Source organism: Octopus sinensis, linkage group LG1, assembly GCF_006345805.1.
Source record: "Octopus sinensis linkage group LG1, ASM634580v1, whole genome shotgun sequence".
Taxonomy (NCBI): domain Eukaryota; kingdom Metazoa; phylum Mollusca; class Cephalopoda; order Octopoda; family Octopodidae; genus Octopus; species Octopus sinensis.
In genome coordinates this window covers 22,364,809-22,387,887 of record NC_042997.1, presented here as the reverse complement: position 1 = coordinate 22,387,887, position 23,079 = coordinate 22,364,809, and the positions used below count along the sequence as shown (strand labels likewise).

The following is a 23,079-nucleotide window of genomic DNA, read 5'->3' as shown; positions in this document are numbered from 1 at the left end:
TTTGATCGACCATATTTTAACATGCCATCTAACTCTCATTAATATGCTACTAGCTGCATCACAATTTTGCATAAGGGTTGGTGATAGGAAGGACATTTAGCCATAGAAAATCTGTCAACAAATTTCGTATGACTCATGCAAGCATGGAAAAGTAGACATTAAATAATGATGAAAATTTTATGGTGGCGAGCTGGCAGAAATGTTAGCATGCCGGGCAAAATGTGTAGCCGTATTTCGTCTGCGTTACGTTTTGAGTTCAAATTCCGCCGAGGTCAACTTTGCCTTTCATCCTTTCAGCGTTGATAAATTAAGTACCAGTTATGCACTGGAGTCAATGTAATCGACTTAATCGTTTGTCTGTCCTTGTTTGTCCCCTCTGTGTTTAGCCCCATGTGGGTAGTAAAGAAATATATATATATATATATATATATATCATCATCATCGTTTAACGTCCGTTTTCCGCTCTAGCACGGGTTGGACGGTTTCGACCGGGGTCTGGGGAGGTAGGGGCTGCCCCAGGCTCCAGTCTAGTCTGGCAGTGTTTCTACAGCTGGATGCCCTTCCTAACGCCAACCACTCCGCGAGTGTAGTGGGTGTTTTTTACGTGCCACCTGCACAGGTGCCAGAGGGGTCTGGCATCGGCCACGTTCGGATGGTGCTTTTTATGTGGGGGGGGGGTGCAGAAATATAGGGGAGCACCAGTGGGGAGGGGTGGTTCAGAGAAATGATGACAGGTTCTAGGCAAGTAGAACGTAGGATATCAAGAGAGGGGTAATGCATGGTGAAATAGCGTATTGAAGAGGGGGGTTCGAAGAGTAGACACCTATAATGGTGGTGGGAGAAGCGACATCCGGTATAGATGGAGCAAAAATATAGAGATATCCGGTATTGGTGGTGGGGGTGGGCAAGGGCGGGTGCACCGGGAATATGACGGGCTGGCTTAAAAATGCTCTTAGCAACGGAAGAGGGGGGATGGCAGACAACGTAAAAGAGGGAGAGAGAGAAGGGAATAGTGGAACCCCGCGAAAATGGGCCGCCATTGAAAAAAAACCCTGTATGGAGAAATAATATGCAATACGAGGCGAAGCTGAAAATAGTAATAATATAATAATAATAATAATAATAATAATAATAATAAGCAAACTTTCGACCGAGGATCAAAGGGACAATACTAATACTAATAATAATAGTAATAATAATAAATAATAAACAGCTCAACCACAACATTAGATTAGAAAGACTCTCTTATCTTGGGAACATTTCGTTCTTCGGCCTGACATGGGAATATGACGGGCTGGCTTAAAAATGCTCTTAGCAAAGGAAGAGGGGGGATGGCAGACAACGTAAAAGAGGGAGAGAGAGAAGGGAATAGTGGAACCCCGCGAAAATGGGCCGCCATTGAAAAAAAACCCTGTATGGAGAAATAATATGCAATACGAGGCGAAGCTGAAAATAATAATAATAATAATAATAATAATAATAATAATAATAATAATCCCCTCCCATAAAATTTCAGCCCTTGTGCCTTTAGTAGAAAATATTATTATTATTATTAAATGTGGCAAGGTAGCAGAATTGTTAGAGTGCTGGAATAAATGTAGTGTGGTATATGTTCCAGCTCTTTACATTCCACCTGGGGTTGGTAACAAATAGTACCAGCTAAGTACTGAAGTTGATGGCATCAATTAACCCCATCCCTTCAAAATTGCTGACCTTGCAGATTCATTAGAGCATTGGAAATGAAGTTTTTATTAACATTCCTTTACATTTTAAGTTCAAATTTCACTAGGGGTAGCTTAATTTTTTTTTCTCACTCTGGAATCCATAACCTGGCCCTGTGAATTAGCGGCCTTTAACCTTTGGTTAGAAATTGTTTATTGGTGTTACAACAAAGAATGGGTGTTTTTGATTTTGTTGTACCATATTCCAAAAATTAACATTTCTTAATTCTTTCTAGGACCCTCCTATTTTTGTGTTAAGGCCTTGTAAATTAAAAGAAACATTTTCCTTCCCCATTTTCTGTTTTTCTCTATCGAAATACAAAACATTGCAAATAGAAGGCATCAACAACCTCAACAAACCAAAATATTAAAAAAAAAACCTTAGTGTTTAATAAGAATAATAATTAGTGAAAACTAATCAAAACATGCATAGTATATATTCATCTCCAACTTGAGTTGGAGAAAAGAACAAAAAGCCCCCCCCCCCCAATACAACCAACACACTGAGAACTGAAGCAGGAGAGGAACTGTTGATAGACATTTGAGCCAATGCAAATGTTGGATAACGACAGGAATATTTCTGAGGAAGTTAAGCAATGGAATATTGCATCCAAAATGTCAACAGCTAAGAGAAATACTCCCTGTCCCACCCTCTGCAACCTCGTTTTTAAGACTGTAATTTTTAATAAAAATTTTGTTATTACTACATTGCTACTGAGGAATTCAAGAGGTCTTACGTATTAATATATCAGGTTGTATAGAAAGTTCTGTCTGATTACAAGTCTGTATTTTTGTAAAGATTACCAATACTGATGGCATTCATTGATGTAAAATCATTTTATGAAGAATTTCCATAGAGCAACAACCATATTTTAGTAAATTAATTTTCTGTTTGAAGAACTCATCATGGAACCAAGTAAAGAGCCTATTCGTTACATTATTCTTTATGAGTTTCATTGAGGTTCTAATGCAAATGTAATAACCATAAATAACTTTGTGAAAGTGAAGAATTCAGACGTGGCAATTTCAATTTGCTTAGTGAGCCTAGATCAGGATAGCCTTCAAAATTGGATGTTGAAATGCTAGAGGCAACACTTGCAAGGAATCCTGCTGTGACAGTGAAAGAGCTTTTAACTGAATCTAATATCAGCATTCTAACCATTCGTAATCATTTAAAAGAGCTAAGAAAGTTTTAAAGTACAGAAATTGGGTTCTTTATGTTCTTCCAGCAGGAAATTGTCAATAAAGGCTCCATACATGCAACATCTAAGCACCATTTCAAACCATATCATGACTAGAGATGAGAAATGGATTGTTTACAGCAACACTGGTTTCAAATTTTGGCACAAGGCCAGCAATTTCAGGGAAGGGGATAAATTGAATTCATCAACCTCGGTGCTCAACTGGTACGTATTTTATCGATCCTGGCAGAATTTGAACTCAGAACATAAAAATGGACAAAATACTGCTAAGCATTTTGTCCAGCATGGTAATGATTCTACTAGCTTGCTGCCTTTGTTTACAGCAATATTAAGTTCCACAGAAAGTGGTTAAACCCAGATAAAAAAAACCTGTACCACACCCATGAGGAGGAACTTCATCTACAGAAAATTTGTATTGAGTGTTTGGGATGGAAAGAATTAGCAGTGTTAGGATTTTTCTTTGTCTATTTTTACTCTGGCAAAAAAAATAAAAAGCTCAAACATGGTCACTACTCAAAACAGTTTTATCATAGCATTCTGTAGTCCTAATGTTATTGTATTCTCTCTCTTGTATTTGTTGGTTTCCTTGAAAGCCTGAATCTGTACTAGATATTTTTGCAGTCCAATGATAGATATTTTGTAATCATTTTCTAGGTGTATAAAACTCAGTTGCCTTGTATTCATTGTAAATACAGTTGTTAAACGTGAGAAAGTTTTATTATAATGTAGACGTGTAATGAGAAGAGAATATGCTAAATCAGTTATTTTCCGAATGTGATTTGAATGTTGTGTCAGTAATTTCATTGTTTAAAAATTGCTTTAGATAGAAAGCATCCCACCTTAATAAACTGTAAGAAGAGGTCCTCTTTCATCAAGATTATGTTTTATCTCACACTGCACAAGTTATTACAATTGTTCTGAAATTGGTTATATGGGGAAAATGCTAAACTCTCCATATTCTACAGATCTTGCTCCATCAGACTTCTACTTATTTGGAGCAAAACAAATTAGACAAAGTATGGCCAGCAGGGAAAACAGAAAATTAATCAAATGAATATTTTCATTCAAAACTCAAGTAATTTTTTGAAATCAGGCGTTCAAAGACTTACAAACATAAAGAGAAGTGATGTGAAAAGCTTGCTTTGCAACCACATGGTTCCAGGTTCAGTCACCTTGGGCAAGTCTCTTCTTCCATAGCCTCAGGCCAACCAAAGCCTTGTGAGAGGATTTGATAGATGGAAACTAAAAGAAGCCTGTTGTATGTATGTGTGTAAGTATATATATATATCTGTGTTTGCGTCCCTGTAACTTAGCAGTTCAGCAAAAGAGAATGATAGAATAAGTACCAGGCTTAAAAAATAAGTACTGGCATTGACTTATTTGACTAAAAGTTCAAGGTGATGCCCCAGCATGGCCTCAGTCTAATGACTGGAACAAGTAAAAGATAAAAGATATGATTAAATTTGCAGTATAAAATATGGTTTTACTTTTAAATAAATGCTAAAAGTTGAACAGAACTTTCTATATAACCTGATATATATATCTAAGATGGCATACTTAGCTGGATTTTTAAATTTAGATACTTACAGAAATGGTTGTTGCTTAACCCCGAGTCAGCTTTGATTCAGCACACTTATGATCAAAGACATTCCAATCATGACCATTCCCTCTTGGTCTTTTTTTTTTTGTTTTGTTTAATCTTCTCATATCTAGAACTACATTATCCAATGTTATTGAATTTTTAGGAAGGCAATAATAGGGATTTGACTGCTATTTTTAATAGACTAAGCAACTGTATAAATGTTCCCTCATTAGCACTTGTACAAGAACAGTTGAATGAAATGGTTATGGCAGTATGCCAAATTCCTCCATTTTGCCTCAGAAAACATAACCACTTTGAAACACTATTACTAATTTTTATGAATTATTGATATGTGTCTGTCTCTTTCCTCTAACTCATTTACCTAGATTATTATTAACAGATGTACCAATTAATGATTATTAATTACAATATGGCTTGTTACATAATTTATCAAACATTTATGTAGCAGTTATTATTTCAGGTGTTAACTTAAGACAGCAATGACCACAGACAGATTTGTTGATTTGACATGTTAACTCGAGGGACATATCAAAACAATTATTTTTTTTAGCAAACAGCAAACTAAAAAAAAAAAGAAAACAACCAATAAACAACAACAACAAAGAAAAATATAAATAAGGAGTTGAGGTAAAGGTTAACGGTACCAAATCACTTACCAATCCATTAAGGAAGGAATACTTACCAAATTCTTTGTTGTCTTAAAAATGAAGTTGGAAGGAAAGAAAGAAAAAAAGAAAAAAAAAAAATATACATATATATATATATATATTGTTGTCTAAATTATGCAAAAATGAAAATAACACTGACATTTCATTTTAACACTATGTTCTACACATAATAATCAAGGAGGTTGCAGTCTGGGGAGTTAGGTGGCCAGATTTTAGGGGTGATGGGGTCACAGAAATTGACTGACAGCCATTACTGTGCTTTCCTGCATGGGTGGCATGGTGTAGAGTCCTTTTGCCAGACAAAATCCTATTTCCTTTTGTCCTTGGTTTGGGACAAAAATTGATCTTTTCTCATCTTGTATGAGGAATACCGAATGTCTTTATGCACTTCATAGGCGTAGGAGTGGCAGTGTGATAAGTAGCTTGCTTATCAACCACATGGTTCCAAGTTCAGTCCCATTGCATGGCACTTTGGGCAAGTGTCTTCTACTATATAGCCTTGGGCCAACCAAAGCCTTGTGAGTGGATTTGGTAGACAGAAACTGAAAGAAGCTTGTCATCATCATCATCATCATCGTTTAGCATCCGTTTTCCATGCTAGCATGGGTTGGACGGTTCTACTGGGGTCTGTGAAGCCAGAAGGCTTCATCAGGCCCAGTCAAATCTGGCAGTGTTTCTACGGCTGGATGCCCTTCCTAACGCCAACCACTCCGTGAGTGTAGTGGGTGCTTTTTACGTGCCACCCGCATTGGTGCCAGACAGAGCTGGCAAACGGCCACGAACGGATGGTGCTTTTTATGTGCCACCAGCACGAGGGCCAGGCGAGGCTGGCAACAGACACGAAACGGGGCGGTGCTGGCAACGGTCGCGAAACGGAAAGTTCTCTTACATGCCACCGGCACTGGTAACACATCTGCAATTTCCATTGATCGATTTCCATTGATCGATTTCGATTCTGATCCTCACTTGCCTCAACGGGTCTTCACAAGCAGAGTTTTGACATGCCACCGGCACTGGTAGCACATCCGCAATTTCCATTGATCGATTTCGATTCTGATCCTCACTTGCCTCAACACGTCTTCACAAGTAGAGTTTTGTGTCCCAAGAAGGGAAGGTATGCATACGTAGGCTGGCTCCATCCCATGTAGAAGGCCACGGGTTATGGACTCACTTGTCCTGCCGGGTCTTCTCGCGCACAGCACACTTCCAGAGGTCTCGGTGTTTGTATGTCTGTGTTTGTCCGCCCAACATTGCTTGACAACCGATGCTGGTGTGTTTACATCCCCGTAACTTAGCCGTTCGGCAAAAGAGACCGATAGAATAAGTACTAGGCTTACAAAGAATAAATCCTGGGGTCGATTTGCTTGACTAAAAGGCGGTACTCTAGTATGGCTACAGTCACATGACTGAAACAAGTAAAAGAGAGTAAAAGAGAGCACTATCTGCCTGATAAGAGACTCAGACACTCTCATGTCCTGAACAATGAGCCTAATTGACTTGGAAGGATTGTTGTCAATCATGGCCTGGATGTCACCAACAAATTCAAGAGTTTGATCAGAGTGAGTTTCCTGAGCTGCTGTACCTACATAATCATCAGCTGACTCATCCAACTCTTTCTGAATCTTCTACTCTGTCCTCATATTGACACTCAATCTTCTGCTTGTTTCAGTCATTAGACTGTGGTCATGCTGGTGCACTGCCTTGAAGAACTTTTCATCGAATTAATCAACCCCCAGCACTTATTATTTTTTAAAGCCTGGAACTTATTCAATTGGTCTCCTTTGCTGAACTGCTAAGTTATGGGGATGTAAACATATCAACACCAGCAATCAAGCAGTGGTGAAGAACAAAGACAGACACACACACACACACTTCTTTCAGTTTACCAAATCCATTCACGGGACTTTGGTTGGCCTAAGACTATAGTAGAAAATAATTGCTTAAGGTATCACGCAGTGAGATTGAACCTGGAACCATGTGGTTGGAAAACCTTGTCGTTGTCTGCATTTTAAAGATAGTAAAGATGTCAACATAGGAAATTTGGCACTGATATTAAGCAGGATGAGTAAAAAGAGAAAGAGGACACTTTACAAGTTCAATTATATTAGTTTTAAAGTTCAAAAGAAAATAAACAATTTGTTTATCATTAAAGAGAAATCATCAAAAATTATAAAAAAGAAATAATCTTGAAAATTTTCAGTTAGCAAATAGAATAATTCAATACTAACGGTTTCATTTGGAAAAGTTCTTTCCCTAATTCTTTTCCAAGTGATTTTGCTTCTGATGGAGAAAATGTGTATTGACTTCGGTCAAGTTCTAGTGAATTGGCAGCATCATTGAATTCAATGGCCTCTTCAACAACTGTTTCCAATGTCGCATCTTTTGACTCCAGAGAAGTAGGATTATGAGCACGATCAATTATAGACTGAGCCTACAAAACAAAAATACAACAAACACCAGGAAGTTAGAACAAACATAATTGTCTGCACCTAATAGTAGTAATAATAATAATAATAATAATAATAATAATAATAATAATAATGATGATAATAATAATAATAATAATGATGATGTTAATAACAATAATAATAATAATAATAATAATAAATAATAATAAAAAATGCCCTATTGCAGTACCAGGCAGTGGCTCTCATAGCTTCTGATCTTAACTGATTGGAAGTGTTATCATATACATTGTTTTGTCTTGGTATAAAAGATGGGCTACAGCAAATATTCTGCTCAATACCACAGATTTGCTTGTCAGTTGTTTGACCTTAACCAGTTGAGCATGTCCCTTAGTGGCTGATGATATGTGCATCTCTGATCATGAGCAGAAGTAGTGGGGGAGCATCATAGCCATGTGTTGAGAGGGATTCTTTGGGGTTTGAATAATTCACCTCTAGAAACATGGGTGGTTCTTTCAACATCCTTAAACAACCCTTATTCAGGGACCTTTTGAGTGGGATGGGCTACTCAACCTGAAGAAAATTCTAACTGGGCCCCACCTGCAAGGTCATGTGCTGTTTATCTTGATATGAGATCACCATGTCGCGCACATATGATTGTGATGCATGTGCCTGGTGTACCCTTATCAGACGGGGAGTCATGATTGGTATATTGGGCTTCATATATTTTACCCCAGTGTCACTTTGATGGCATGAACTGCTCTCTCACTCAATAATAATAAGAAGAAGAAGAATAATAATGTGCATTGCACATAAAAAAATATAGTAAAATTGAGTACAAATATGGTAAAATAGAGAAAGAGCAGTAGAATATTTTAGCTTCAGTAAGGTATGCAGCCATTTCTCATTACCTTCTTTAGATGATATGGTCAATTTCAAAATGAATGGTTTTAGAAACAAAAAGCATATTTTCTAATAAATACATGATGTGTGGACATTTTGTTTAAATTTAGCTGAAATCCATTATATTATGATTCTTACAACTAAGAATTGTTTCAATACAGAAATTAAGCCTTTAGCATTTAAGCCAGTCATATCTGGTCCAAATATTCTACCAGAGCTGTCCTCTCACACTTACCCTAGAATATTATTCTAAAAATAAGCAATCACATCACTGAAATCTCAAAGCTACAATGTAATGTATGATTAATTTTTTTATCAATGTGAACAAATAAGCATTACATTCGACAGAGAAATCTGAATAATAATGGGTTAAATATGCTTTCTTCTGCTAACTAGCAGCATCAGAAAATATAATGAGAGAAAGATAAATGATGATTAAGTTTATTTAGAGGCAAATTAGCAAATTAGAAGAAAGAAAACTAACCGTTTCTTTCTGCAGTCTCATATTACTCAGCAGTTCTGTTCTTTGTTCCATCATAAGGGTTCGTTCATAGGTATAAGCAGATATGTCAGAGTTACTCTGAGAAAATAAAGAGGTGGAGAATTTTTACATTATTATTTATGACAAAAGAACACAAGAAACACATTTCTGTATTTCTGAGATGAGGAATTTTATAAGTTTTGAATTATTCAAAGCGGTGTTATTGTATGGGGCTGAAACATGGCGAACAACAGTTAAGTCAAATAAGCAAATACAATCATTCATCAACAGATACTTAAAATTAGACTGAACACATAAGCAATATAGAGCTATGGCAAAGAACAAATGAAGTTTCGATTAGGGAGCAAATATTTAAGAAAAAGTGGAAGTGGATTGGTAGCATAATTAGAAAAAACATACCAAATGTAGTGAAAAGTGCTTTACAGTGGAAACCGGATGTATATAGAAGGAGAGGTAGGCCTAAGAACTCGTGGCGGAGATCAACACAAAAGGAACTAGAGAAGGGGGGACATTCATGGCAGAGTATTAGTACAGAAGCCAAAAATTATGCGACATGGAATTCAACTATAAGTGGCCTATACTCCGTGTTGGAGGGTTAAAGGCATAAAGAAAAGAAGAAAAATTAGTCAGAGTGGTGTCAAAATAAGGACACCAGTGTGACGAAGACTCATGAAACAGTTCATAACTTCTCAAAATGTAGAACACATGTATCCGTCTAGCTACAGAGAAAAAGGGGTGAAGATCCTTCTGAGGCACAAGACCGGGCAAGGTTGATTTGTGGAAGACCAGCAGTCACCCATATGCAAACCAGCCTCACCTCTCCATAAGGACTATAATAAATAAGAGGCTACAATGCAAGAGAACTGAACACAGGATTTTAAGATGAATTCTTGCTTGAAGCATTGTGAAGTCTTCTTAGTCAAGGAACATTATATCTACCATTGCAAAATACTCTAATAATACACAAATCCAAAGTTGCAAAAGAAAGCAGTTATGCAATACCAACATGTAAAAATAGCAAGAACTGATGTCATTACTGTCACTGAATCAACTTCTGTAAAATTCTCTCTTAAGTATAAGGTCGGGAGGTCAGTCATTTGCTATCTTACAACATAAGGCTCTCTGGGCATTGCCGACATCAATACTTGTGTCTCTAGTTATATGTTAATGTCTATGGTATGGTTTGTCTTTTAATTGTAGATATGAATGTTGTATATATATAAGGTTAACTCAATGTTTTCTTGTAACATATATTCTCAGCAGCAGAATTCCTACCTATTGTCAGTAAAGAGTGATTTGAAAGTTGAAGGAGAATATAATTTATCATGATACTTAAAAATCCTCCTCCTCCTTATCATCATTGTTTAATACCCGTTTTCCATGTTGGGTTGGACATTTCAAAGGAGCATGTAAACTAGAGAACTGTTCCAAGCTCCAATGTCTGCTTTGACACGGTTTCTGCAGCTGGATGCCCGTTCTTATGCCAGCCTGTAAATTTTCAGCAATTCATCATTATAAACTTTTTCCATGCTGATATGAGCTAAATGTATTATAACATATATCTTTGTATCTCACCACTATGATGTCTCAATAGTTTTCAGATTTCATCTAATTCTTTAATAAATGAAATATGGCAACTAAAAGGCTTTGAATGACCCGTCCATGATTTTTTTGTATTGTTTATCTGGATGTTTTGTTGTCCCTTTTTGTATCACCTAGTTGTCCAGATGTTTTGCGTTCTTGTCCCATTTTGTATTTTATTTTATATATATATAAATCAAAGAAGTATTATTACCGTTATTAATAATAATAATGATAATAATAAGGTGGCTAGTAAGTTTACACCTTATTTCTGTATTCCAAGGAAGGTAAGCCTCTTTCTGATATGTTCGTTGCATTGCCCGTGTGAATTTTAATAGTGAATTATTGGTGGTTTAGGAGTGATGGCTCCTTTTATAACAAGTGGTATTTAAATACCCTACTGTGTCTGAATTTAATATATATATATATATATATGGGGGCTTTTTCAGTTTCCATCTACCAAATCCACTCACAAGGCTTTGGTTGGCCTCTGGTTATAGTACAAGATATTTGCCAAAGTGCTATGCAGTGGGACTGAATCCAGAACCATGTGGTTGGGAAGCAAATTTCTTACCACACAGACATGCCTGTGCTTGCATGTTTAAAAGAGATTTAGGAATATTTGTAAAGTCAATAAATTCAATTTTAAAAAGAAAAGAGGATGTCCTATATGTCAGACTGTTGACAAAATAGACAAATATGATATACAAATTGATCAAAACAAAGGACAGACTAATGACAAGACAAATAAACATTCGCTTCACACCAATACGAAATATTATTAAAGAGACCTATTGATATAAATTGCCAACTCAAATACATCTATGTATATATAAAGCTGCAGTTGTCTGTGTATGGCAGGTTTGGTAGCCTTCAACTAACACTATCTCCTCTGAGACCCTGCGGTGCAAGTTGACCAAAATTGAGAGTATGATAGGAGAAGGCTTGCTCTTCATTCCGTAGAAGAAAAAATTCAAATCGGACCATGTTAATACCAAAAATTATTTACATCAAAAAGGTGCTTTTTTTCTATGAAAATCCTATTTTTTACGATTTTTTTGACTGCTGTGTCGCCATTTTTCGGTGTATTTCAACCAGAAAAATGTTCACTTAAAGAGAATAACAAGCTACATAATGCAAAATTTTTACTTTCCAAAAATTCCAATTCTAAAGGGTCGAAAGAAACCCAGCAACGCCGGGTGATAGTGCTAGTTATTTATAAACACATATTATTTTTGACAACAACTGTTAGCTGTGATGAAATATAAAATCTGTACATTATTGAAAGGGTGGGGAAAATATAAATAGATGAAAAACATTAAAATCAAGAAACAATAACAATTTCTTACCATCTCAACAATTTTAACTTCAGCTTCAATACGTAAGTTATACATGTATTGGTTAAGATCCTTTTCCATTTGAATACTGTTATCTTCCAGTTCTAAGAAGTGTATTATTAAGAAAATAACAAATACAGAATACCAAAAACTGAATGAATGGTATATTGATCCCAGCAAATTGTTGGTATTATTTTATTGATTTTGTGTACATGAAAGGTAAAGTCAACATAAAGGAATTTAATCTCAGAATATACAAACAAAAGAAAATGCAATCCATTTAATTTATTTTAGATTTTCTATTGAATCTCTCAAACAAACACACACACTCACACGTTTAAAATATTTTAAGGCAGTTAATTCAGTACCACCAAATTATTATTTTGTAGAAAAATCTACTGTGTTAAAAAAAATCCTGTGTAAAAAAAGCATGACTGGAAAAGTTGCAACAGCCAAACAGCCACTAAATATAACTATTTGTTTATAATAATGCTGTGCACATGTAAAGAATCCTTAGAGCTCACTCCCACTTTCAGACTTGTTTTCTTTCAATTATTTATTATATGGGATATGTCAAGAATTACTAACAAGGATGAGGACACAGTAAGTTGTAGCAGGGGCAACCCCTTCAGCAAAGCAGTTATTCCAAATAAAAGCTCATAGAGAATAGAAGGAAAGGGAAATTCTTTGGTTTCAGTAGACAAACTCTCTAGTCCTGATGGCACTAGACTGATAATATTTAGCTTTAAAAGATCTATTCTTCCATAGCCTCTGATTTCAAGAATTGTCACACAGTCTTTTGAATGTAGCCACAAACTTCCACTGGTATTGCTACGCCCACACCATTAACTGCGCCACTGCTCTTCTACGTCTTGAACTGCTAACCTGTGGCATACATTCCCTTCCATCCTCATCTTTCACTCACTTCCTTATAATTTCTGAAATTTTTTTTACAGTTTGACCTAACTACTGCTCCCATATTCTACGAAGTCTTACCTACTCCTCTTCAAAAGTGATAAAAATCTCTGTAAAATTTCTGACTCCAAAGTCCCTAACACCTAACTTGGAACCTTTGCCTGCTCCTCCTGCACTTAATGCTATATTCCCCACTTCAGCCCCAGCATCATTACTCTATATGGCTTTGAGTAAACTACCCGTTTTTGACCATTTTGATTGCACTTTTGCTAATCTAATGTACTGTATTACATGCTGTTCTGCAAGACTTTGTATGTGAGTAACAAGTCCTAGACATCTGCTCAATGTCCTTAATACCATCCTAAGCATCCTGAAAGCTGTCAATCACCACTTCACATCTAGTCAACCCATGTTTGGAATATACCAATCTAATAATTGAAAAGCACAACAGGTCAATTTTGAACTGAGAACCTTTGCTCTTACTTGTATGAACATTTACCTTCATTTCCTCTAGTTTCAACACTTCACTCTTTTCTTTTTTACTCCTTGGTTTTACAGCTTTTGTCTTCCTATCCTTCTCCACTCCTTTCAGACATTATGTTTCGTTGTATTTGTACACTCACTGACTACATGTGCTTAACATTTTGTGTGCTTGTCTATTTAGTTGTGCCTCACTAAATGTCTAGACATATCTCTCTGTGTAACACTCACTAAGTAATTCAGACAACACATTGCTAGCTAGATACACTATCAGCCATTTGGCAGCCAGCTGTCACACCAACCCTCTCTTTCTTAGCTCTCCTCCTTCACCTCACTCTTACATCTGTCATTCACAGTAATTCCTCTCCAATGCCAATTCCTGTCCTTAGCAAATATTCACTTTTGCCACCCTTTATTCATTACACTATATTGAATGGCATATATCCTGAAATGTAAGCTGTATCCACTTCAAAAAGTAAGTGATACTTACTAACACCCAACAAAACCTCCTTCAGATTTGTGAATATACACAAATTCCCTGAAAAATTAGATATCAAAAATATTTGGTGTAAATGTTGAACTTTTGGTCTTTCAAAGGATACGGGCTACTGTGAAGATCCGTAGTTTGCAGTTTTTCCAGACTTTGTGTTGTCTAAGCAGGAAGGGCAACAACATCAAAAGACCTCCTTCATATAATCAAAATTAAGGCAAATAATTGTGGGAAAAGCCAAATATACAAAACAATATGATATTAAAAGAAAAAATTGATTTTTTAAACTTTCATATAATGATCTTGATATATATCGATGGTTTGATACTTAAAAATAAAATTGACAAATACATTTTATCGAACATCTTAATCATAACTATTCAAGTTTATTTACTTAAACATACTTTTCTTATTAATTAAGATTTTTCTTTTATCTTTTTTTTTTATAGAAATATCCATTGCATGTAAAAAGCACCATTTGAACATGATCATTACCAGCGTCGCCTTACTGGCACTTGTGCTGGTGTGCAGGTGACACATAAAAAAAACACGATTTTTTTGTGGCTGTTGCCAGTACCACCTGACTGGCCCTTGTGCTGGTGGCATGTAAAAGCAACCAACAACACTCTTGGAGTGGTTGCCGTTAGGAAGGGCATCCAGCTGTACGTCCAACCCATGCTAGCATGGAAAGCGGACGTTAAACGATGATGATGATGATCTGACAGTTAAATTCATATACTCACATAATAAACCTTAATAAAATATTGTCAATAATACACATACTGTAAAATCAGTATTTTTTAAACTCCTCATCCAATCTAGAACAGGAAATCATCATCATCATTTAATGTCCATTTTCCATGTTGGCTGAAGAGCTGCTTGGGATCCATGTCTGTTTTGGCATGGTTTCAATGGCTGGATGCCCTTCCTAATACAAAACACTTTATAGAGTATACTAGGTGCTTTTATGCAGCAGTGGCATGGGTGCTTTTACATGGCACTGGTGTAGGTGCTTTCTCCATGGTACCAAACAGATGTTAAAATAAAGACAAGATATCTGACACTTTCTCTTCACCGGTATTATAATTATTCTGTTATTTGAGATCATGTTTCTCTTGTTTACCTTAAATGAATTCTTGGGTACTTTTGTTTTTCATCTCTCTTACATTCCAGTTATATGTTGAAAATTCTGACCTTTTATTAAAATCATTATCAGCCATCTTATATCAATGGGAGATTAAACATGCACATGTATAAACACATATGCATGTTTATTTTACCCAAAGTAATCACTGAACTTCCATTGAGCTCAAGACATCAACAGCTTTAATTGCTATTATCTTGTAAATGTTGGAATGCTAGCGGTCAGTAGGGAGATGTAAATCTTCTAGAAGGATCTAAGCTATATAGATAAGGATATCTATAAGTTATGATGTTAAAAATATTTACTGATTGCTTTAACACAATGGAAAATTTACTTCCTTTTACATCTGTCTAATCATGCTAAAAAACAAACAAAAAATTGGATAAAATAAAATTAAGGTTTTTAGATATAATTATTTAAGCTATTTCAAGAAAGATGAAAGTATTTCTAACTTATATGAATGTATTTTTGTACTTTGATAAAGGTGTTAGCTCAATTAATTCTATACATTATTAATTTTAATTTCAAGGATATGAACAATCCACCAGACATCTATGGTTCCGGTTAGTTTTTGCGTGTTAACTGGGAACTGGTTAATGCCTTTTACGGCCATTAATGCCAACTGGGCACCAGCAACATTCCTGATGGTGTCTATAAAGAGATATAAAAAAAAAACATAATTACATTTAAGCCAAAAAGAAATTTTAAAAGAAATATGTTTGTTGTTAACTGAATGTATGCTTATAACCGTTTTTTTGTCTTATCAAATTAGTATTCACATTTAAGACACAACTCAAAAGGACACTTTTATCATCTCTTCATACATGATAGTCATCAACATATGTTTAAAGATCAAGACAAATATAATACGAACAGGAATAAAGATAGCATGGGCTTGCTAAAACCAGATGTGTGGGATATGTTAAGAGAGAAACACAGATGATAGAAACTGTGGAGTGAATAACATGAGATGGCAGAGGATACTTTCTGAAGTGTGGAGAGTTCTAGTTTGATGTAGTCATCAGTTATGTTGCGACAGTCATATAACGAAAATTGGTAATAAAAAAAAATTAAACAGTGTATAGTTGATAACTGTTTATTAGACATTCCTTAAATGCACAATTAAGGCTCTTTGTTAATCCAGTTGTCAGAATCTTGTCTTAGTATCATGACTATTAAGTCACATATCTACTTCAACATCATTGAGAGTTGATGAGTATGAATTTATAATTTTATTTGGCAGAAATTTTTATTATGTTTCCTCATGCAAGTAATGGTTACACAGTATCAATTATATTCTTAACTATGAGAGTGGTAACAAATATTAAAGTCACTAGGACAAGATAATAGTTTGGATGAGACATAAATATATCATCCATGGACCAAAAGTTTAGCAAAGGTCTATGTTTGAAAATAGATACAAGACTAACACATGTAACTAAAATTATCATATATTCAGATAGATAAGAGTAACATATGACATATGATTGATAAATAATAATAATTATCCTTTCCACTATAGGCACAAAGGCTGAAATTTTGGAGTAGGGAACTAGTTGATCACACTGACCCCAGTGTTTCACTAGTACTTAATTTATCAATCCTGAAAGGATGAAAGGCAAAGGTGACCTAAGCAGAATTTGAACTCAGAACATAAAGATGGATGAAATGCTGCTAAGCATTATGCCTGGCATGCTAACAATTCTGCCAGCTCACTGCCTTAAATAATAATAATAATAATAATAATAATAATAATGGTTTCAGATTTTGCCACAAAACAACAATTTTTGGGGAGGGGATGAGTTGATTACATTGACCCCAGTGTTCAACTAGTACTTATTTTATAACCCTTGAAAGGATGAAAGGTAAAGTCGACCTTGGTGGAATTTGAACTCAGAACATAACGGCAGATAAATACAGCTAAGCATTTCACCCGGAGTGCTAACGTTTCTGTCAGCTCACTGCCTTAATAATAATAATAATAATAATAATGGTTAGTGCTTGTGAAAGACTTGCACAGAAAGAGTACAAGCATAGACACGACAAGGTAGCCCAAAACCTCCACTGGCTATATGAGGCTATGGGTGCTTGGTACCAAGATACACTGGAAAAGGTATTGGACGAAAAGGGGAAGACAAAAATCCTCTGGGACTTTGACTTCCAGACAGACAAGGTATTAGAGCACTGAAAGCCAGATATAATAACCTTTAGGAGTTACAAACCAGAGTGCCTAATAATTGACGTGGCAGTGCCAAGAGATCAACATATCATCATGAAAGAAAGAGAAAAGGCTGATAGATATGGAGACCTGCAAATTGAGATCGCTAAGAAGTGGTAGCTACGAGAGTCAAACATAAAGGTTATCCCTGTTGTCATGGGAACATTGGGTTCAATACCACCCAATCTGAAAAACCATCTGAAAACTTCAGAAATACCCCACAATATAGGTGTATTGCAAAAGTCGGCATTACTTGGAACTGCACGTATATTGCTCAAAGTGCTGTCTGTCTGAGGTCCTTGCTGTGACCTGACAAGCAGTACAATATCTTCAATTAACAACCTCATGATATTGTATACTGTGTAATATCTTTAATAATAATAATAAGAAGAAGAAGAAGAAAAAGAAGAAGAATGATTTCATTTATTTGCCACAAGGGCAAAGGATGAGGGGGACAATACAAAGACAGACATAAAGTGTGGGGGTAATAATAATAATAATAATATAATAATAATAATAATAATAATAATAATAATAATAATAATAATAACCCCACAGACAATTAAGAAGGCAAGAAAGTAGATGTTTGCAATCCTCTTAAATATGAGGAAGCCTATCAGCACCATTATTTTCATGTATACTTTTCCCTGCTTGCATGGATCAGATGAGGCAATGATTTTTAAGACTGATCATCCTTTCTGATGCCAGCCATGAGAAACAAGGTAATAAAGCTTTCAAAATAAAAGTGCCAAGACATCACAGTAGTAATTATTTTGAAATTAATTGGTTTACCTATAAAGACCCTGTAGCTCTTCTGCTCAGGACTATGTCTCCATCCATAGGGCCATCCGATCATAATTGTGTTATGTTTCAAACCACCGAGGCCAGCTGTTTGGGTTCTGTAAAATTGTAAACATTGAAATGTTTGGGTTATTTCAACAGCAACAAATTATCTTAGATTTCTTTCATTTTTACTTAATATAACACACACACACACACACACACACACCAGTGAAAATATTTTTTATCATTCAGTTTTTAAATTACTCCAGCATTGTTCACTAAATTTGAATATAAGATGTAAAAATACTGTTTGGTATTAAAAAAGGCAAGAGAAAAACAAAAAGCAGAAGAACTTTTAATATCTTAAGAATGAGTTTCCTATGTAACAGAGTTGCCAGAACAATTTCATAAAAAGTAGCATGAAAGATTGGGTTACTTAAAAATGAAAAGTTTGCAGGTAAATTTTAAAGAAATATATGCATAACGGTTGCCTGTAGGTTGGTTCAAATTTCATAGTCAATTGTTTAATATCATATTCAGTTGGATTTTTACAAAATTACAACAAGAGAAAAGTGGGGGGTAAAAAGGGGGCTGTACAGTTCTGGAAATTAGAGTAATTCATTACTTGTAGCCCAATCTGATAAATCTGATCTGTTGCAAACACTATGATTAGATACTTAGTAACTCAGAGTATCAATCTATTAGTGTTTGAAGAGTGTAACTCATAATCATCATCATTTAACGTCTGTAGTCCATGCTGGCATGGGTTGGATGGTTTGACCAGGGCTGGCAAGCTGCACCAGACTCCAGTCTGATTTGTCATGGTTTCTATGATTGGATGCATTTCCTAATGCAAGCCATTAATACTTTAATATCTGCCTTTTTTATCATGCACACTCACACATATATAATATGATGCCGGTATGGGTGTGCAGTTAAGAAGTTCGCTTCCCAATCATGTGGTTTGGGGCAGACAAAAACTCAAAGAAGCCCAGTGTGTGTGTATGTGTATGTGTGTGTGTATACATGTGTACGGTGCATATGTGCATAATTGGGGTTCTCCAAATATTGTTCTGCTGTGAACTGTGATGTTACTGTTATTTCTCCTATCATTGGATCATCCAGTGGCGTAACACATCTCAAAATGCGGTGAATAAGGTATCCCTTACTTGTAAACTACGTAAGAGTCAGTAACTGGAAGAATGTCTTGGTCAAAAATAATGCCTCAGTAGTAATATATTATTCATTGAAGCCATGCTAGCATGGAGAACAGGTATAAAATGAACAAATGAACGATAGTGTATATGTATACGTGTGAGCATGCATCTAATATGTTTTGGCTACATGCATGGGTAGTTTTGTAGGAGAAAAAATTACAGTTGGTACAACTGTTGAAAAACATTAGCACATATGAATTTGCTGAAAAACTAAGTCATCGTCAACTGGATACTAAGTCAAAGCAATGATATACCAAGAAAGTAGTTATGCAGTTTTTTATAACTGACTGCTTTGTCTTTCTTGTGGTGTGTGTCATATATCTGTCTCTGTCTGTATCTGGACAATAGCTTGAGCTACTCAAGGCTCTAATCATTATATACAGAAAAAGGATAACTTGGGTGGAGTAGACTCATTAATATTTATTTTCAACAGTTGGCTGTAGGGAAATTATAAGTAGGGAGATTTTAAGAGATGCAATTCAGGAAAAAACAATTGTGTAAAGTACTTAAGTATTGTTCAACAATGTTTTCCCTTAATATGGTTACAATTATGGTTAATTGAAGTTTTCTTGATAGATCCACATTAAGTACTATGGTACTTAACTACATTACTTATAACATTGTGTAGGAAATGAAATACATCAGGGAAGATGGATAGAGGACTGGTAATAGTAGAGAATGATTTTCAATGGGTATAATATGAGGGAGCTATAGTAGTAGAGACTGGAAGTGTTGTATGAAGTGAGTTCGAAAAGCATCTGACCTTTGGGTATAAAAAACAGAAATTGTACATTTCACAAATTTTATTTAATCACCTTCAAAATACTCCCTTTAGGAGTTCACACACTTTTCTCAGCAGTTCTGTCACTGCTGGTAATACCTTTGGAATGCTATGGAGCTTTGATATTACTTTTTTCATAATTCCCTCTCGTGATTCAAACTGCTTTCAGTGAGGTTTTCAGATAGGGGAAGAGCTAGGAGTCACATGGTGCTAAATCAGAAGAATAGGCAGCCTTTTGAACAATTGGCATGGTGTTCTTGATGAGGACAGCTTGGTTTATGTGGGTGGAGTGAATGGGTGCATTGTCATGGTGAAGTTGCCAATACTTCTCCACACATGTCTAGCCACTTTTAATACACAGCATCATGAAGGTGATGTATAACCTCCAGATAGGTTTCCTCCTTGATTGTTTGGCTTTGTGGTGCCTATTCCTGATGCACAATACCACATGTGTTAAAGAAACATTATCTTCACATTGCTGCAAACCCGTCATGCTTTTTTGGGCCTCGATGATGATGGATGCATCCATCAAGAGGACTGGAACTTGGTTTCCAGGTCATAAACATAAACCCATGTTTCATCATCAATGATGATGGTTTTCATGAAGCCTGGGTCATGGTTTGCACAATCTAGCATGTCCTGAACTATTTTCCCAAGGTGCTCCACCAGCAGCACCTTGCAGATGAATTTCACTGACACTCTCCACATATACAAATCCTCCATTAATATGGAATGCACTGATCTTGTGCTTATTCCCACTTTGTGAGCAATTTTCTGGATTGTTACACGTTGGTCTTCCATAACTAATTGCTGGACCTTCTCAATCGGCTTCTTGTTTTGGCTCATGGATGGTCTACCCGAGCATGCCTCACTCTCCACTAAGATGCAGCCATGTTTGAAGTGGTCGTATCACTACTTGATCATGGCATTATCACCAAAAGCCTGATGAATCTTATGGATGGTTTGAGCTTGAGTATCACCTAACTTAATACAATACCTCTGCTCAATGTGTTCAGTTATCTTGCATGAAAATGAAAATCCAGTGAACACACTACATGTCTGTACACTAGGAGTAGCAGCTGAGAACTGGCATGGCCTACCAGTGCAAAAATTTCCATGCATTTGCAGGAAGGGTGGTGTCACTGCCCTCATAAGATTTTGCCCACATGGGCGCAGAAGTGGCTATGTGGTAAGATTTTGTCCACATAGGCGCAGGAGTGGCTAAGTGGTAAGTAGCTTGCTTACCATCCACATAGCTTCGGGTTCAGTCCCACTGTGTGGCACCTTGGGCAAGTGTCTTCTACTATAGCCTTGGGCTGACCGCGAAATTTTTAAGGCAGTGAGCTGGCAGAAACATTAGCACGCTGTGCGAAATACCGCTAAGCATTTCGCCTGCCGCTACATTCTGAGTTCAAATTCCGCCGAGGTCGACTTTGCCTTTCATCCTTTCGGGGTCGATTAAATAAGTACCAGTTATGCACTGGGGTCGATGTAATTGACTTAATCCATTTGTCTGTCCTTGTTTGTCCCCTCTGTGTTTAGCCCCTTGTGGGTAATAAAGAAATAGGCATTAGTTTTGGTAGGACAAAATAAAGTCAAATACTTTTCGAATGCACCTCATAAATGGTTGGCCAGTTAAACACCACCACTTGGCTCTTAGGTGCCTTTAGAAGAGTGTACTCTTTTGCATACATCTGAACCAGGTCTTTGGTTTGAGAACTTCTCTCCTTCCCTCCTACCAGTTCTTGGGAACTCTAAAAAGGAATGGTCTTCCTCTTCTGACTAAAACATAAATACAAGTGAAAACTTAAAAATATCTTTTTTTTTTTCGTTTTTGGATTTGGTTTGCAAGATTTTTTTATATGAGTTCGTGTGTTGAAGCATATTCTGTTGTGTCTGGGGAGAGTCATTTTCTTTTTTTGCCTTTCAAAACTATTGAAAAGGTTGCAACGAAAACTTTAGGAAAATAAAAATAAGAAATAAGTGGAAATTTTACCGGTGAGTGTGTTACATTATAAGACAAAAAAAGAAAATGACTCTCCCCAGGCACAATAAAAATATCTAGATTATGACATTGTCATTGTACAGTCAGTCATTCAGGTTATACAGTAAGATGTCATACCCAATGACTGGCATAGCAGAATCATAATCAATTGCTACAAGAGTAGAGAAAGATGTAATTTTAGGAGTATCAAATTTCTGTGCCCAGTTATGAAAGTTATGGAAAAATACAGGAAGAAATACTGCTGATGCCATCTTCTTAGTGAGGTTACTGCAGAAGTATTCAGCTTAGAGTAAATCACTGTACTTGGCATTTGTCAACATTTAGAAAGTCTGTTGTTCTGTGATCTGGTGATCATTTAGAAAGTGCATAGGTGCTGCCAGATCTACATTCGTGTGCCTCCAGTGGTGCCTGTGGGACAGAAGAGAGATCTCCTCAGTGACCAAAGGGCGAATCTACCAGGCCGTCATTCATGCTATCCTCCTCTATGGTTGGGAAACATAGCCTATGAGGGTAGTCGATTAGCGAAGGCTGGAGGTGTTCGACAATGAATGTCTCTGCTGCCTTCTTCGTTGCCGACGCATAGATCGGGTTCCTACAGCCGGTCTTCGTCATCACCTGAATCTCCGGCCCCTCCCTTTGGTGCTTGTACAACGGCACTTAAGGAGATTCGGTCATGCAGCCTGGTGTTCAGAGGGTGAGCTGATTTGCGATGTTCTCCTCCCACCTCCACTTCCCAACTGGCGCAAACGCACGGGCGGGCAGCTAAAGACTTGGGCAATGACAATAAAAGAGGACCTCTCCAAAGTCTCAGGTCTGCAGATGGAACCGTGAATATCTGCAATCTCCAGTGACCTCACTCAGGTCTGTTGAGTGAGGACCACCATGGTTTGTAATGCCGTCAGGACCAGAGAAGAAGCCGGCTCAACCCGCCCTGGGTGAACGCTGTCACAAGTACAAGTAGTACATTGAGAAAGCCAGAAGTGGACAAGAGGCTTATAAGATTGGATCCTGTTGAACCATCCAGCATATGCCAGTATGGAAAGTGGACATGAAATGATGATTATGATGATATTAATGAAAGCTTTTGAAATGACATTTAAAATCTAATATCATTGCTGAGTTTA

At 36.5% G+C, this 23,079-nt stretch overlaps 1 protein-coding gene across 4 annotated transcripts in view; it reads right to left on the bottom strand.

The window, feature by feature from the left end:
* Window positions 1-23,079, bottom strand: part of LOC115219813 (solute carrier family 12 member 4) — a 222,297-nt gene that overhangs the window by 9,942 nt on the left and 189,276 nt on the right. For 3 of the 4 annotated variants that reach the window (XM_036511783.1, XM_036511878.1, XM_036511917.1), the window contains 7 exons: window positions 17,962-18,068; window positions 15,486-15,602; window positions 13,920-14,009; window positions 11,935-12,026; window positions 8,987-9,082; window positions 7,423-7,625; window positions 5,209-5,223 (listed from right to left, as the gene is read on the bottom strand). In XM_036511783.1, coding sequence (XP_036367676.1) covers window positions 5,209-5,223; window positions 7,423-7,625; window positions 8,987-9,082; window positions 11,935-12,026; window positions 13,920-14,009; window positions 15,486-15,602; window positions 17,962-18,068 — 720 coding nt within the window. The remainder of the gene's footprint in view (window positions 1-5,208; window positions 5,224-7,422; window positions 7,626-8,986; window positions 9,083-11,934; window positions 12,027-13,919; window positions 14,010-15,485; window positions 15,603-17,961; window positions 18,069-23,079) is intronic. The other variant, XM_029790092.2, reaches the window with a different exon arrangement.